The 15,046-nt window shown below is 42.4% G+C and overlaps 1 protein-coding gene across 1 annotated transcript in view; it reads right to left on the bottom strand.

Annotated features, from left to right (window-relative positions):
* MOB2 (MOB kinase activator 2) overlaps positions 1-11,676 on the bottom strand; it is a 109,169-nt gene extending 97,493 nt beyond the window's left edge. The window contains exon 1 of the mRNA XM_014252098.2: positions 11,474-11,676. Within this exon, the coding sequence (XP_014107573.1) occupies positions 11,474-11,490 (17 nt within the window). The 5' untranslated portion in view covers positions 11,491-11,676. The remainder of the gene's footprint in view (positions 1-11,473) is intronic.
* Between the last annotated feature and the right edge of the window lie 3,370 nt (positions 11,677-15,046).

The following is a 15,046-nucleotide window of genomic DNA, read 5'->3' as shown; positions in this document are numbered from 1 at the left end:
AACATCTTCCTACTTCACTTTGTTAGGAACAAAAAGCTCTGTGTGGATTCGGTTAGCACTTGCAGTCTGGCTCCCCCATCACAACAGCCTTCTCCACTGTTCCATAGCTTGACTATGTCCAGCTTGGCTTCTACACTCATTGACAGACACAGGAAGAGCAGAAAACATCAAACAGTACTGAACACTAGTTTCAAAGGTAACAGCAGAGGACAAAATATTGTACAAAGTTGCACGTTTCAGCCCAATCACGTTTCATTTTCCATCACACTATCAAAGTGAGCCCTCCAGAAAGCAGAGATTATTTCCCACTGAGGTTCTGTGTGGTCCATAAACGATGCACTGACCTGGTAGTTGGTGCTCTCAAGTTCCAACCTTACATCATCACCAGTATTTCTCTGCCTTAGCCCTTGAGACTGGTCAGTACTATCTTCTGGCCTAACTTGTGATATCATTAAAGTACATACACTGATTTTTGGCATAACTGGGACTAGACCCTTTGTCTGTAAAGTCACAGACACAAACAAACCTCCTACACAGCTTAGTATGTAGAAACTAGCTAGATCCATAAGTACAAGAAAATATTACATACAATCAATAAGACAAGAACTATCTGCCAGGGATTGAAGGGCAGGCCATAATTTTTGCAGCCACAATCAAGTGAGAATTCCCCAGAGACAGAAACACATGTGTACCTGTGATACCTGGTAGCCTGCTGCAGGCCTCTACTTGCTAAATGGGAACACGAGACAAACCAGGCAACAGACATTTATCTGGATGAACAGTAAATCACTCTTATAGGTCAGGCATGTAGTGGAATTCCCTGGGTCCAAGCTCTTCAGGCATTTGTTTTGACAGCTACAGTTCAATTACCAACAGTGATTGTACATAAGATACTATTGTGCGGACTATTAAAAAAAAAAAAAAAAAGAAAATCAAGCTCTTAGTAATGATGGAAAATAATTATCATTCCTTTATTAAACCCAGACAGGAAATGATGATGTCTGCTAACGAAGTTTTATTACATGTATAAACACCATCCTTATTCTTATATTCACTTCCTCTTTGCTCAAAAGCTGTCTGCTTACTCAGACAGCAAGGGCTGTTTTTAGCACTGGGGACTATCAGCCTGGTGATATCTCTCATGTACTCTCGGATTTGTTTTCCAAATTTTAATTCTTTTTTCCTACTGTTTGTCATTGGAAGTGCTTTGGCACTCAAAAAGTCAAAGGAGTGAATTTGAATTGCATCTTTTAAAGCACATCAAGACCTTCATGGAAGCTGTCCTTCAGAAATTAAGCAACCTCCATGTCAGCTTAAATCATTATGCCCTACTGAAATAAATATTTAACACCCTTTTATTTTACATTTTCAGCTTGGCTCAGAAATACTGTGGACAGATGACACACCTAAACAAGTAGAACCAATGTGTTTAAGTTTGTCTGTCTTTATAAAAGTTACTTCCTTCTCAATAAATTCTTGCTGACTTTTTTATAATAATGCCCTCCCACCATGTTTCAGAAAAAATGTTTAAACATGGGAATTCATAAATCTACTAGGTAAGACTATTTGTTCTTTAATTATAAAATGGATTACAACTAAAAAAACAAGCAAAACAACCAAACAAAAAAACCCAGCAAGCAATTTTGTCCTGCAAAATAGTGGATTATATTGCATGTGTTTCATGAACTGCAGAAAATGCTTCCTCATTAACAAGATGCCTCCTTGCAAGTATTCCCAAGGAGTCAAACAGTGAGAGTTGGTAAGTTTTCACTCCACCTAAAACCAAGAGGAACTTGATTTGAACAGAAACATTGATTATATTAACAATAATGAGAAAATACGAGTCTGGGAACATGTAAATAATACCCTGCCCACTTAAAAAGTTATACCACATATAGCAACAGCTGCCTACATTTTAGTGGATGACTCTGCACATCCTGTCTGAAACAAGCCTGGAAAAACACTTACAAACACCAGAAGAAAAAAACCAACAAAACAACAAAATAAAAACTACCAGCTTATTACAGTACTGTGTGACAACAGAAAGGTCCCCTTTAAAAGGCAAACCAACCACATTACCTATTACCTACACACTTGCAGTTAAATACCTAAATGCTTGTACATTACAAACATGAAGCCACAATCTCCCCTTTCTCAGATGAGTTTTCATAGCACTTTACTCCACTTGCTCAAGCCTCAACAAGCTCAAGTGACTCAGGCCAGTACCTTCATATTCATCAGGGTGCGGCAAGGGAGAAAACCTCAGTACAGACACTCTGGGATTATAAAAATGCAAATCACCCAGTTCAGCATTTTGAACAGCACCCACAACTCAAAGCTAAAACCTGTGCTACACCAGACCACATGGTATCATATCATAGGCCTATCATATGCCTAATATGAAACATTCATAAATAAATCAAAACCCCCCTGAAATTTCAGGTTAGTCTTTAAAAATTGCTCATTACCAATGGCACCAGAATAATCAAGTGAAGAAGGGACACAGTAAGAACAACCACTGTTAGATGCCCACTGTGCAAAAGAAACAATACTCTTTAATGCCCAGCAAGTCAAGCAGCAGAGGGGTGTCCTCTGCTTTGAAAGAGTAAGGCTAGAATTGAATAAAAAATCAGCTATAGTCATTAGGCTGAAGTACTCCTTTCATTGTTTCTTTTGTTCACCTCTTAGAAGTCAGATTTCTCCCAAACCTCAAAACTCAGCTAATATAAAAAAAAAAAAAAAAAAAAGGCACTATCTAGCTACAACAAAAAAGGGAACAGAGACAAGACCATAAGAACATCAGAACTGTGGGTTAGCCCAGGCACCCCAATCAGAAATTACAAGGGGACCAAGAAAGATTGGCTCACAGAACAAAATAAGACAACACTGGAAAAAATTAAGGCCATCTGAGGATTTGTATACCTTAGACCAGAACCTGCAAATACATAATTTCTAACCTCTTTCCCTTCCTAGGAAACATTCAGATAACCTTAAATAGCAAGACCAGTGCCAAAATATGGCTTTTTGAATGTAGTTTGGTCAGCTCCTTAAAAAGGTACCAATCCCTGGCTAAACCAGCAGGTGAGATTTCTCCAGCTGACATAGAACCATACTATTAACATGGTTTTGTTCAAATCAGTCTATTAACATAAATAAGAGGTACAAGCATGCCCAGAAGCTTTTTATTTCTTTCCTAAGTACATTTATTGGTCTAATAAAAGTTATTAGCCCTCACTACAAACTGGGTTCCTTTTGTATCTGATGAAAACCAGCCACACACTAAGACTAGTAGACATGATAATCATGAAGGTTTTACAGATTGGGCTTCCAGCAACACCTGGTTATCATCAGACAGAAGACTGACTGAAAAAAAAAGAAAAAAGTTATTTATCATTTACCTGACACAAACCTGAAACCACAGAGTTAATCCTGTAACCTGAGCCCATCTGCAAAGTAGACACCTCCTCATAAAAAAACATCTCCATCCAGTTTTGCATAACTTGTTAAGAAGGAACAAAGGAACAAAGGCTCTCCTCAGCAATTCCATGCTGGTTTATGAAGAACCATGTAAAAGAAAAGTTCTCTAAATGAGGAAATTCTAGACTGACGTTTGTGAACAGCGAGAAAAAAAGTCAAGATCACCTCTACACAATCTGTTTCACACAACATAATAACACATAATGCTCATTGTGTGTAAATTCTAGGAGAGTTCTCAGGTAGAAGTCCAAAGAATTTAGACATTTCAGTGTAGAAGAAAAACAGTGATCCAGTCACTGAACACTGATGATAAAAATATTCAGGGACCACCTTTATAACCTAAGAAGTGCAGAAGGGGGAAAAGAAATTATAAAGCATGCAGATATATTCTGAAGAGCTCAAGTTATCAGACCTGGATCATTTAAAGTTACAATTTTCTGCAGGCTTACATTCTAGCTTGATGGCTTTACTCTTCCAGTGTTCAGGCTCAGAAGGAATTTGATCTATGACAGTCATCCCTGTCTTGATTCCAGTTTAATTTGTACCATTCCTCAGAAAACTGTACCTAAATTCTGGTTTGGGGGTTATTTTTTGTGTGCGCGCATATGTGAGTTCAGTGCTCTTTTTCCACAATCAGGGATACAGGTTTGAGGATTGTGTGAAAAACTTGCACCCTGACCAGTTTCTCTTGGCTGACAGAATAAAAGGAAACTAAATTCTGAGAAAACTGCCATATTTTCCCCTTGTAATGCTAAAATTATCGCACCACTCTTTAGGTATTTAGTTACACTCATCATTCTAGCTGCAAAATTAAATTATTTAAAATTACTGCACACAGTCTCAGGAACAGGGAAGCTCCTAGACTACAACTGTTTGAAGTGCCAGAACAAGGCCATGAAGCAACAGTTCCTTCTCAAGTAGTCTCACTTGATATAACGCTTTCCAGTACTACTCTAATCAACACAATTACAAAAATAAATTTAAATAATTAGATTTAGTCATTTCATGTACAGTTAAGGACACAGGTAATTTTTTTTTTTTTTTTTGTAATTGCAGAGAAAGATGAATGGAAAAATTGCTAAGAAGGACTTTGAAAAATAGAACCTAGCAAGAAAGCTTCACAACCTTATCACCAACAATAAAAGGCTAAACAGAGGTAAAATACAATGGACAGGATGACTTCAGTAGTGTTCCACTAGCAGAAACACATATTAAAGTTGTTTCATAGGTCATCGGTGATGGTAGAATATGCAGAGCAGACAACACTGAGTTCAAACTTGTATATGCAGCTATCTAAAAATTGCAGTCTCTTATTAATTTTACTCTTTCAAGTATGCTTTCCCTGGGCCCACATCCAGCAGATGCAACAGACAGAAACTGCCAGTGAAATATGGCAAAGTCACGTAGGCCATCATGTGTGAACCAAGCTTCCTAAACATTCTCTTGAATCAGACTGCTGGATTCAGCCAGGCACCCAGAATACCACCTACCTTCACATTCACACCATGACACAGCCAGCACTTCTCTCAGGTAGATGAAACATGACTTACAGCCAATTGGAAAGTCTGAGTTATTCATAAATATCCAGTTTACAATGAGTACATTTATAGTTTAGCCATAACTGAATGTAACACTGTGGGGACAGCAACTGTGACAGTGCTCTGATGCCATTCACTGCTCCAGGACACCAGCCTAGTCATGGCATCTCCTATTTTCAAACATTCTGCAGTTCTTCCCAACAGTCAAGCAGAAGGATACATCACCAGAAGATAGATCACTAATTACTTTCAGAGTAATTACTGCTAATAATCACATTATTACATGATTCCATTCAGTTGATTTAAGTCCTTGCTGCCACCAAAGTAAATGTTCCCTAAGCTTTCTGTTCTCACAAACACCATCGTGCTAACAACATTATTCATGTAGCCACACAAACAGGCTGCAGGAACTCATTTAGCTGAAAACTAACCTGAGGAGAGGAAACAAGGCAGAAAAAAAAAAAAAAAAAAGATTTGTTTTCATTCAGATGAGCATCTTAACCTACCTTTCTGTCTTCCTGAATCCTGATGCTACTGCAAAGGAGAAGAGGGTAACATGCAGAGACACGCAAGGAAGGAGTACTGCTACACTTTAAGAATATTCAACTCTTTTTCTAAGTAAAGTGCTCCTTTTACTTTAGGGACTTTGAAAATTATCTACTCTTGTCCCTCAGCACATTGGAAAAAGAGCACTCTAATAAGATAAAACCAGTATTCACGTGTACTGTACTCGCCAAAGTAACTTACTGATAAATTCTGTGGTTTGCTAAAGTAAGAAAGGTTTTAAAATGCAGGATTTATTTGGCAATTTCTCCAATAAATCAATAATTAACCATACCAGGACACTTGAGGGAGCAAGGCTCTGCAGTTATTTTCAACCTGTTCTGCACTACAAAGAACCTTGGCAGTGACCATCTCAGTAATATAACAGAGCACTTTCAGAACCAGGGAGACATAAGGGAATGACACACCTGGAAAATTTAAATTACTCTCTTACAGTCATGACTCCTTTTCTACAACTCTAATAGCCCTTGAAATTCACATTTCAAAGTAACAGCACATTTCCATTACTATACTAATGAATATTACAAGTTAATATTTAATGGAGATCTAATTTTACCTGCAAACAGTGTTATGTACTTGTTTCACAGTTAAGTTCTGGTTTAGCAGAGGCACTGCTCATGTCTGCTAAGGTTTTGAAGTAATATTGAAGTCTTATCAGCGAGCAGTGAACGGAGTGCCAGTGGCTCACAGACAGACCTAGATTTATCTGGGGAGAGCAACCTGGGACCCAACAGGTAATGTTACACCTATAAATAGAAACAAATAAGGAGCATGTGAATATTTCCTGCCCAATGGGACCATACATGTCTGGTTTACCCATTCTGAGTTATTTTCAGCTCCCTCAAAGTAAGGAAAATGACATGCAAAGCCAAGACATGCAAAGCCAAGAATCTGCAGGGAATGGAATGCAAGGGAAACACCTGTTGTGAGGTCAGTTAAAAAACAGAACAAAGATACACACCATGCAAGCTGTGAAAGGTGAGAGGTTGCAGCAGTTTCTAGAGCGAAGACTGCCTTTTAAAGGCACAAGACTTTCTTCACTGGAGATGACTAAAGGGAAGAAAGGGCTACAGCTACAGCAGCTGAAGAACTGTGTTATTCCTTTCTTCCTTTTAACAGAAATATTTTCTATAATTAGGAAGTTTTGAACAGTACCCAGAATAAAAATCACTACCTACTTTTTATATAAAGGTCTGCTAAATAAAGGTAGGTTCAGCTGTATGATGCACCAGCCAAACCGACAGCTAAGCTTGCTGGATGATTTCTCATTGCTCCCACTACAAGATGTACGCCTTACAATTAATGGACTTGATAATCCTTATGGCTCCCTTCCAACTTGAGATATCCTGCGACAGTGCACCCCATTCAAAAGCAGCAAAAGTTTAGTCTAACAGGTGACAAACAGCATATTGGGTTTTGACTGACTCAGAACTAGAACACTGGTGTGCTTTTTTCACAAAAAAAAAAGTAGTCCTCAGCTGTTATGGCTCAAGGTTAGGACTTCTCTGCATGACAATATTATTCCTATTTCACCATAGTTCATCTTGAACTGGACTTAAGTGTCTTAAGGCCTTACGAGGACATTTCTTAAAGACCCTTCCACAACTGCAGAATGGAAGACAACAAAACAGCACTATGTGCTTTCTTCTAGCCTTTAAAATTACCATAGGAGTAGTGTAGCAAAATCCTATATCCAAAACAAGTGAAAAAACTTGCTAGCTTAAATTTAAGTCCTTGACAGTTACAGCTGAATAAAATAAATGCACGACATGCAAGTCTCCTCTACAAAACAAATCTAGCAGTGTGCTGACCTTGAGAAGTTCTCTTACATGGTTTATTAAAAATCACCAGTAAAGCATATACTCAAAAAGACTGAAATTTTATATTACTGTGTTATTTCACTACAACATATTTTCCAATGACCTATCCTGATGAGATGAAGACTGTGCAAGGCAGCATATATATGTGGTGTTTATAATGGATTAACTGACATTACAAAGGAAAATCTGCAAGGTGTGAGGGCTATTAGATTCTGTTAGACATTACTAATTTTCAGCTGTAGCCACTTGCTCTGTCTTGCAGACCACAGATCACCTGAGTAGACAGAAATAGTCTGTGCTGTCTTTAAGCACAAATGTCCTGGCCAGAAGTTTGCTTTGTCTGCCATCTGTATTTTCTTTATCTTTCCAGGCCATTGCTTTTCTCTAACTGTCCCCAAAGCTGAAGGTGTGGAATATGAGAAATGGATAGCTTTCAATCATTTTTAGGCCCTTCTGTTCAAGTCACTAGGTCAGCATATGAAAGAACAAATCACTGAGCAGGGCATAGTATGACTGTATGGATAACAAGACCTAAAACTTAAATAGAGAAGAAATCCCTCTTGCAGACAGCCTCTCTCTCTTTATTACACTTATACTCTAATAAATGCTGGGAGAAGGAGCTGTGAATCTTTGTCAAATCAGTCTAAGCATCTCTCTCAGATTCAAGCAGTATAGTCTATAAACCTACTAAACTACAAAGATAATAGTACAGATGAAGCTCAAGTTACAATTGTGTTTAACGGGTAATTGTTTGTAAAATACTTTGTTTCTCTCTTCCCTTATTACATTAGGGTTCACCAAAACCACTACAGTACTCAATACTCCTCTCCTATGAAAAACCGACATTATAGCATCAGACAGCACTGCTGAAGATGAAACCATGTCAGGTTTAGTAGCACCATTAATATGTTTTACTCCTATCCAATTATGATATTTTAAAACAAGTTTAAAAAGCAAGTTTCATAAGTGAAGGAACAATGCCTGCCTTTGTTGCTAATTTGAACTTCAAGAGCAGATCAATGCTATTTGTAACACAAAAGTTTGGAATCTCTTCCAAAGTGAGAAATATGGATCTCTGGCAAACGTTGTTGAGCAAAGCAATTAAGCAACACTGATCTCTAGTCAAAATTGCACTTAAAATATATCCTATGTAAAACAAGTAAGCTCAAAATAGCTTTTTTTTTTTTTTTTTTTTTATGCAGAGAATGCACAGAAGAAACCACAGAGTTTCACCAACATCAGTGTTAATATTGTATTCAGTGGAAGGGTCAAATATACTAATCAACCACAGAAAAGTCTCTAGTTTTACTTTGGTGCTGAACTAAGCATCATACCATGCCAGCAGCTCATTCTTTTCAGCTTTCTTCCTTAGGACTTGACTGGATTTTGAAGCACTTGACTGAACAGAAGGCAGCACCCATAGGAGTTTTGGTGTGTGACCACTTAAGCCTGTAGCTGTTAATCCGTAATAAATTCACTATTGTTTGTAAGCCTCAGCTTCTGTTTGTATTTTGGGGTTTTTTGGTATATTACGTACTTTGAGGCAATCAGAGACACTTGGGCTGCCGCTCTTTGTGGTATGATTAGAACTTACCCTTCTCCCTTTTCCAAGGGACCACAAGGAAAGGGGAGGACCAGGAAGGAATAAAGCAGATCTCACTCTAAACATCTATCAGATAAATGTGACACCAGCTCGAAGGGTCAAGGACCTAGAACAGGAGCAACTGTTACTGCTGCCTAATTTAACACACTTGCACTAGAAGGATCATTTCTCAGTAATAAAAAAACACGGAGGGTGTTTCTCACACCAAGAAGTTATGAAAGCACAGCCAATAAGAAGACCTTCTGCTGGGGTAGGGTAAGTATGGAAAGCTGAAACTGGAAACCACCACCTTTCCAAAGCAGTAAGGAATAAGAAAGATCACAATGGTTTTATTAGTGAGGACACTTAGGAAAAAGACACACTACCAAGAAGCCGACCGATACATTTTGCTTGCCAGAGGCATCGATACCAACTAATGTGTTACTGGGAGAGACCCGTTTTTCTTCAGCCCTGTCCTCCTCACGTCAGAGACCCAAACACCCGAAGCTCCCACTGAAAGAAAGGCTGAGCAAGTGGCATTACCCAAACTTCTGCCTGGACATACAAATGTCCTCAGTTTCTTTGTCAAGCAGCAAGACGGATGTTTCCATTCACAAACACAGTTGCTAACAGCATGGGTCCCCCAGGGCTTCCAGCCTTTCCCACTTAAAAGTATCAACGCTCCCCCTTCCTGCCATAATCACATACAACCATCCCCCCCCAAATGTGCACAAATAGAACGAGCAGCGTTTTAAGGGGGGAGAAAACATTAAGAGCATCAGTGGGACAATACTGGGTTTGGTCAGGAGAGAAACATATCAGGAAATAGCTGAGAACAAGCGAGTAACACACAAATGACTCAGGATCCATTCCCATTACAACGGGGAAAACAGGCAAGTCTTTTCCACACATGGACGGATCCACCCACCCTGGGTAAAAAAGTACAGAACAAATGCCAATTTTTTTGTAGTGACTTCAAGAAGCCCAAAATATTTTTCATAAGAAAACCATCATTCTAATATATTCAGAGCTTGGCTAAAATAAACCTTGAGTCTTCTCTGCTTTACAATGTAATTTGCACAGAATAAGTGCAGATGTTGAAGTGGGGCATGCATTATTTTGAGTCATACAACTTGCGTAAGTCCCGGGTTTGACCTTTTTTTGTAATTACAGTAACACTCTTTGACACTCCAGCTTTTACTTTTACAAAGTCAATGTAGCAGACCACCAGTGCTTAGCGGTTGTTACAAAACACATCAAAACAAGTTCGTCATTTCTATTGTCACTGACACCATGTAACAACAGAGTGCAGCCCTATGACTTACAAGACACAAGGCTTGCAGTACATGGCACCCAGACCCCTTCACATGCCACAAATATATTGCCCTTCCGCTGCTCAGCCTGCTAGGGGAAAAGCCAGCCATCAGTGTCTACCCCACAGATATTCAGCATTCCCTCCACCAGAGTGAGCGAGGGGTCAGACTCACAGTAAAACTTTGTATTGACAGCTGGTTCGAGAGTTGGATGTGACCCGTGTGAAGGCAAGTAACAAGTGCACTCTCCCCACCAAACAGATCAGCTGCAGACAAAAGGCAACACACACGCCAATGACCCTTCTAAACACACCACAGCCAGCAACTGCGACAAAATACTCTACCTTCTGTTCTAGGCACATCAGTGTTAGAAAAGGAGGCAACCTAGATGGCAAAGACCACATTCAGGAACTGGACCAAACTGCTGTGAAGAACAAACTAAGGGCAGCAGGTTATCACTGCAGCGCTAGTTTTGCTGGAGCATAAACCAAGTGCTCTTGCGATTTTGAAGCATAATTATTCACGGTTCACCCGAGTGCAGGTCGCCAGCACAATTCACGCAAGAAGTAACCGAGAATATCTCGTTCAAGATACTGGTGGCATATCGGGTCACTCTCATCGACTGCACCTCCTTCTCCTGCACTGAGGTTTCCAGACCTAAACCCTGCAGCAAACAGCTCGGTACCTTCTGTCTCTGTGTAATTAGCACTATTAATCCCAGGCTATCCAAGCCCCCTGGCGTGGCTCTGATTTGGCGTTAATCTCTGCCGAGGTCTCTTCTTCTTCCCTACAGAAAGCCATTTAAACCTTGGCACGCCTTTCGGTTTAGAGTGATGTTCTGTCGCAGGGGGATTAGCCCCACACTGCAAGGGTGGGAAGCACAGACAGCTGCCACACCTGGCCTGCCTATACCGCGAAAAGAGAAGAAAAAGTTACTTTTCCAGAGAGCCAGCGCTCGGGACAAACCCAGGGCTGCTGTGCACCCCGCGGTCCCCGCGGGCGCAGGCGGCTGCGCCCAGGGACGCCCGGGGCTGAGCTGCAGCCGCCCTCCCGCTGCCGCCGGCAGGAACTGATTAGTCATTAGCGCCGCACGCGGGGCTCGGGCTGCCCGGCGGCGGGGCCGCCTCGGCCGGGCCGGGAGAGCTCCGGAGGGAGGGACACAGAGGGGGCCCCACTCACCCCATGAGCCAGTCCATGGCTGGGTCCCGCCGCGCCGGGAAGCTCCCGCGGCCGCCGACTCGCCGCTCACCGCCCGCTCATGGGGGCCGGGGCCGCTGCGCGCTCGGGGCTCCTCCCTCGGCCACTGTGTCCGTCGGTCCCTGCCCCGGTCGGTCGGTCGGTCCCTCCCCGGCCGCGGGCGGGGCGGCCGCCGGGTGCCCCCCCCGGGCTGACACTCGCGCACTGGCGCGGCCGGAAGTAAACACACCGCGCTGGCCAACCCGGAAGCGGCCCCGCGCCGCCCCGCCGCCCCGCCGCGCGGGGCACGCCGGGAGCTGTAGTCCGGGCGCGGTGGTGGAGCTCTCCCCCCGGCATCACTCGGTCCCTTTTCGCTGCCCGGACCTCAGTGCTCTAGTTCTTGCTGAGGAGCGCCGTGAGGTCACATCCCAAGGCAAATTAATGTGTCAATTAGAGACGATGATGAGAACCTGCAGTTCCCACGGGGTCGCCAGGCACTGACCCAAGACCATCCTGCATGGCGACTGCTGTTCTTGTCGCCCCTTCGGCATCCTGAGATTGTCCCGGAGCCTCGCACGTGGGATGCGGGCTGGCTGCCCCACACTTGTGCCTTGTCTTTTCTGCTACAGGGTCACAGAACCATGGAGTCAATTGGGTTGGAAAAGAGTCCTGATAATGACCCAGTCCGAGCTGTGTCCGGACAGTACCGTGCCAACTAGACATGGCACTGAGTACCACATCCAGTCTTTACTGAAACACCTCCAGGCGTGATGACTCCACCACCTGCCTGGGCAGCGCTGTCCAGTATCTAATCATCCTTTCTCTGGAGAAATTCCTGCTAATGTCCAACCTGTACTGTCCTGGCACAGTTTAAGACCATGTCCTCTGGTGTTTTTGCTGGTTACTTTTCACCCAAAATCCTATGATTCTTTGTTCCTGTAATTGCAAAAATGACCAAACAGCTGCTGAGGGGATGACACCTACTCCTAGACAGCCCAACACTGCACTCATTGAGATCTGAACAACCCTAACTTTTAAAGGTAAATCATTTCCATGCAGATCACTGATGCACAGCATTTCCAGAGGCTCTGTGACACTGATGTCCTCTTGAACGATTTTCCTGATCAGCACCTGCTCAGGTGAGGATGTTTACAGAGGCAGAGCTGCTGGAGGTGATCCCATGCTTTTGACACGTGTATTAATTAAAACCTGTGCTATGGGAGAATGATGGGTATTTCATGGGACTCCTGGCCAGTTTTCCAAGGGAAGGACCTTCTTTCAGAGGCTGCTTGAGCCATCACCCTCTTTCCCTACCCTGCTTCCTCCACCCTGCTGTGCCAGGGGCTCCAAGGGCTGTCTCATCCCACAGGCACCCACCTGTGCTCCCCCTTGTTCTGGGTGGAGCAGTCAGTCCCAGCCACCACGCGGACTCCAAAGATAGTTCCAACAAAGCAGCGTTATCCTGGGGCTAATTCTGCATTGCAAGGAGATGTCAGGGGGTGATTTAATAAGAATGTTTCTCGGGCATGGTTGTTTTGTATCACTCTGTCTTAAGGAAAGGTGGTAGAGTTATTTTGTATTAAAAAGCATATTGTGCTTTTGGGAATGGACCTTCCCTTTGAAATCTGCTGGGCATCCCTTTGCACAACACACAACTGCTTTATTTTGAAATTCTCCTATAAAAATCTTTGGCCTGAGAATTATCTGGGTATAGGCAGTGTAACATAAGAAATGGAAGGCCAGAACTTGAAAATATATCTTGTCTGTGTTTCAATTAAGTATTTTTCTTTAATACATTTAAACTTTTGTTTTTAGTTTTACTTATCCTTGCATTTAGGAAATGTAGCAGAGGACGGGAAAAAGGTCTTATAGCAACACCCCCCCCCCCCCCCATACTTTCCTGAGTGATTGGGGCAAGGATTTTTTACAGTGTTTAAAATACCAGATCAAACCATCTGCAGAAAATAATTATCCTTTATGCAGACACTCGATCCAGTCATTATCTGCAAACATTTGAGAACAGATGTCCCTGATTTGAATTATGTTTTCTTGTTGCCCTTTGTTATGGGTATTTTTAGCAGGGCATTTGAGGATGAGCTCCATCCAAATTTACTGTGAGATGCATTGTACCAGGAGTAGGGTGTTTAGTCATATGACACATGTTTTAAAGCAGAGATGACTTCTGATACAATGAGTTTGTCGTGTCAGATTAGCTGTTTTCCTTCTGATTTTATCAAGGAAAATATACAGCAACTGGCACTAGGAGAATTACTAGTGAAAAAAAAAATCAGACAAGGAACATCTATTTCATTTATATTTTGTATCATACCTTCCAAGGGCACAAGGCCTTTATCTATATCTCACCTAAGGTGATAATTTTATAATGCTTTTGTTGTTTTTTTTCCCTTGACATTACACTTCTATTGACATTACTGTTTTGGTTTGTTTTTTTTTTCCTTCTTCCTTCAGCCACTGGAAACCGCACAAGTCCTCCAGCAGACCGAGCATTTCACATTCATCCCAGTTCAGTCAGGCCCCTCTGTGAGCACTTCTGACGAGCAAAGGATGCTCCAATCCCAGAGCAGTGTCTGGTGGTTGTCCTGCAACTCTCCTTCCAAGCCCTCTATAAAATGCACCACAGTGATTATTTATTTGGCAACAGCAAGCCTGGAAGGCTGTGGGGCTCCTTTGTGTTAAGCCCTTTGCACATGGGCAAAGAAAGGGTGCTCCCTGTTTAGGGCTGGCAGGCCCTAAATATTCAGGGCATGAATATAAGGTGCTTAACAAGCGCTGGTCCTTGGCATACAGATGTGGTGGGAAGCACAGAGGATCTGGGGGGTTTATAATGCTTGACGTTGCAGGGTTTTGCATCGACTCTTCCCTGGATTACTGTTCCACAGCTTACTCATGTCTAACAGGATTTAAAATGTGAGATTATTGACAGGCAGTCTGGGAGAATGTGTGCCCCGTGGGCTTGTGGGATCTGGGCTGTAGGGCTTTTGGCTTGTGGCACATAGTAAGAAATAGTGCGATCACTTGCTTCTCTCCTCCTTGTTCTGCTGCCCATATCTCCTGGCCTGGCTGGCATAACAAGAATCCAAAAAAGTGCATTCCCTGCTCCTCCTGGCCTCCAGGTATAGTGTGGCTTTGTTTACAGATGTTTCTCAGCAGCAACAGAGCTTTTCAGAAACTGATGGGAGGGGATCCCATGCAGATCAGAGCACGGGAGTTGGGGCAGACAAACATCTTATATGAGGATTTAGCAGGTGTGTAAAACTCCGCAGGGCTCAGTATAAAAACCAAGGTACAAGTTAGCGTGGACCTGAGGGCTGTCCCTGTCTGTCATAAGGCTCTGTTATGTCCCATAATCCCTGAAGAAAGACACTGCAGTCCCAAAAGTGACTAAGTGCTGGCTGAGAGCTGCCTTGAAATAGCAAGTGTGAACATTTACTTCCTTATTTTCATCCCACAGTTCTCATGACTAGATCTGTGCAAAACAGGACGTTTGATAGCCATCCAGACAACAGCTGTCATATCTACCCGATTTTCATGTTGACTTTTAGTCGGTTTGCTCTG

Source organism: Pseudopodoces humilis, chromosome 7 (genome assembly GCF_049639895.1).
Source record: "Pseudopodoces humilis isolate 2021_Gansu_Grassland_sample_001 chromosome 7, ASM4963989v1, whole genome shotgun sequence".
NCBI classification, from domain to species: Eukaryota; Metazoa; Chordata; class Aves; order Passeriformes; family Paridae; genus Pseudopodoces; species Pseudopodoces humilis.
The sequence above is the reverse complement of the archived record's forward strand: the minus strand, read 5'-3'. Positions and strand labels throughout refer to the sequence as shown.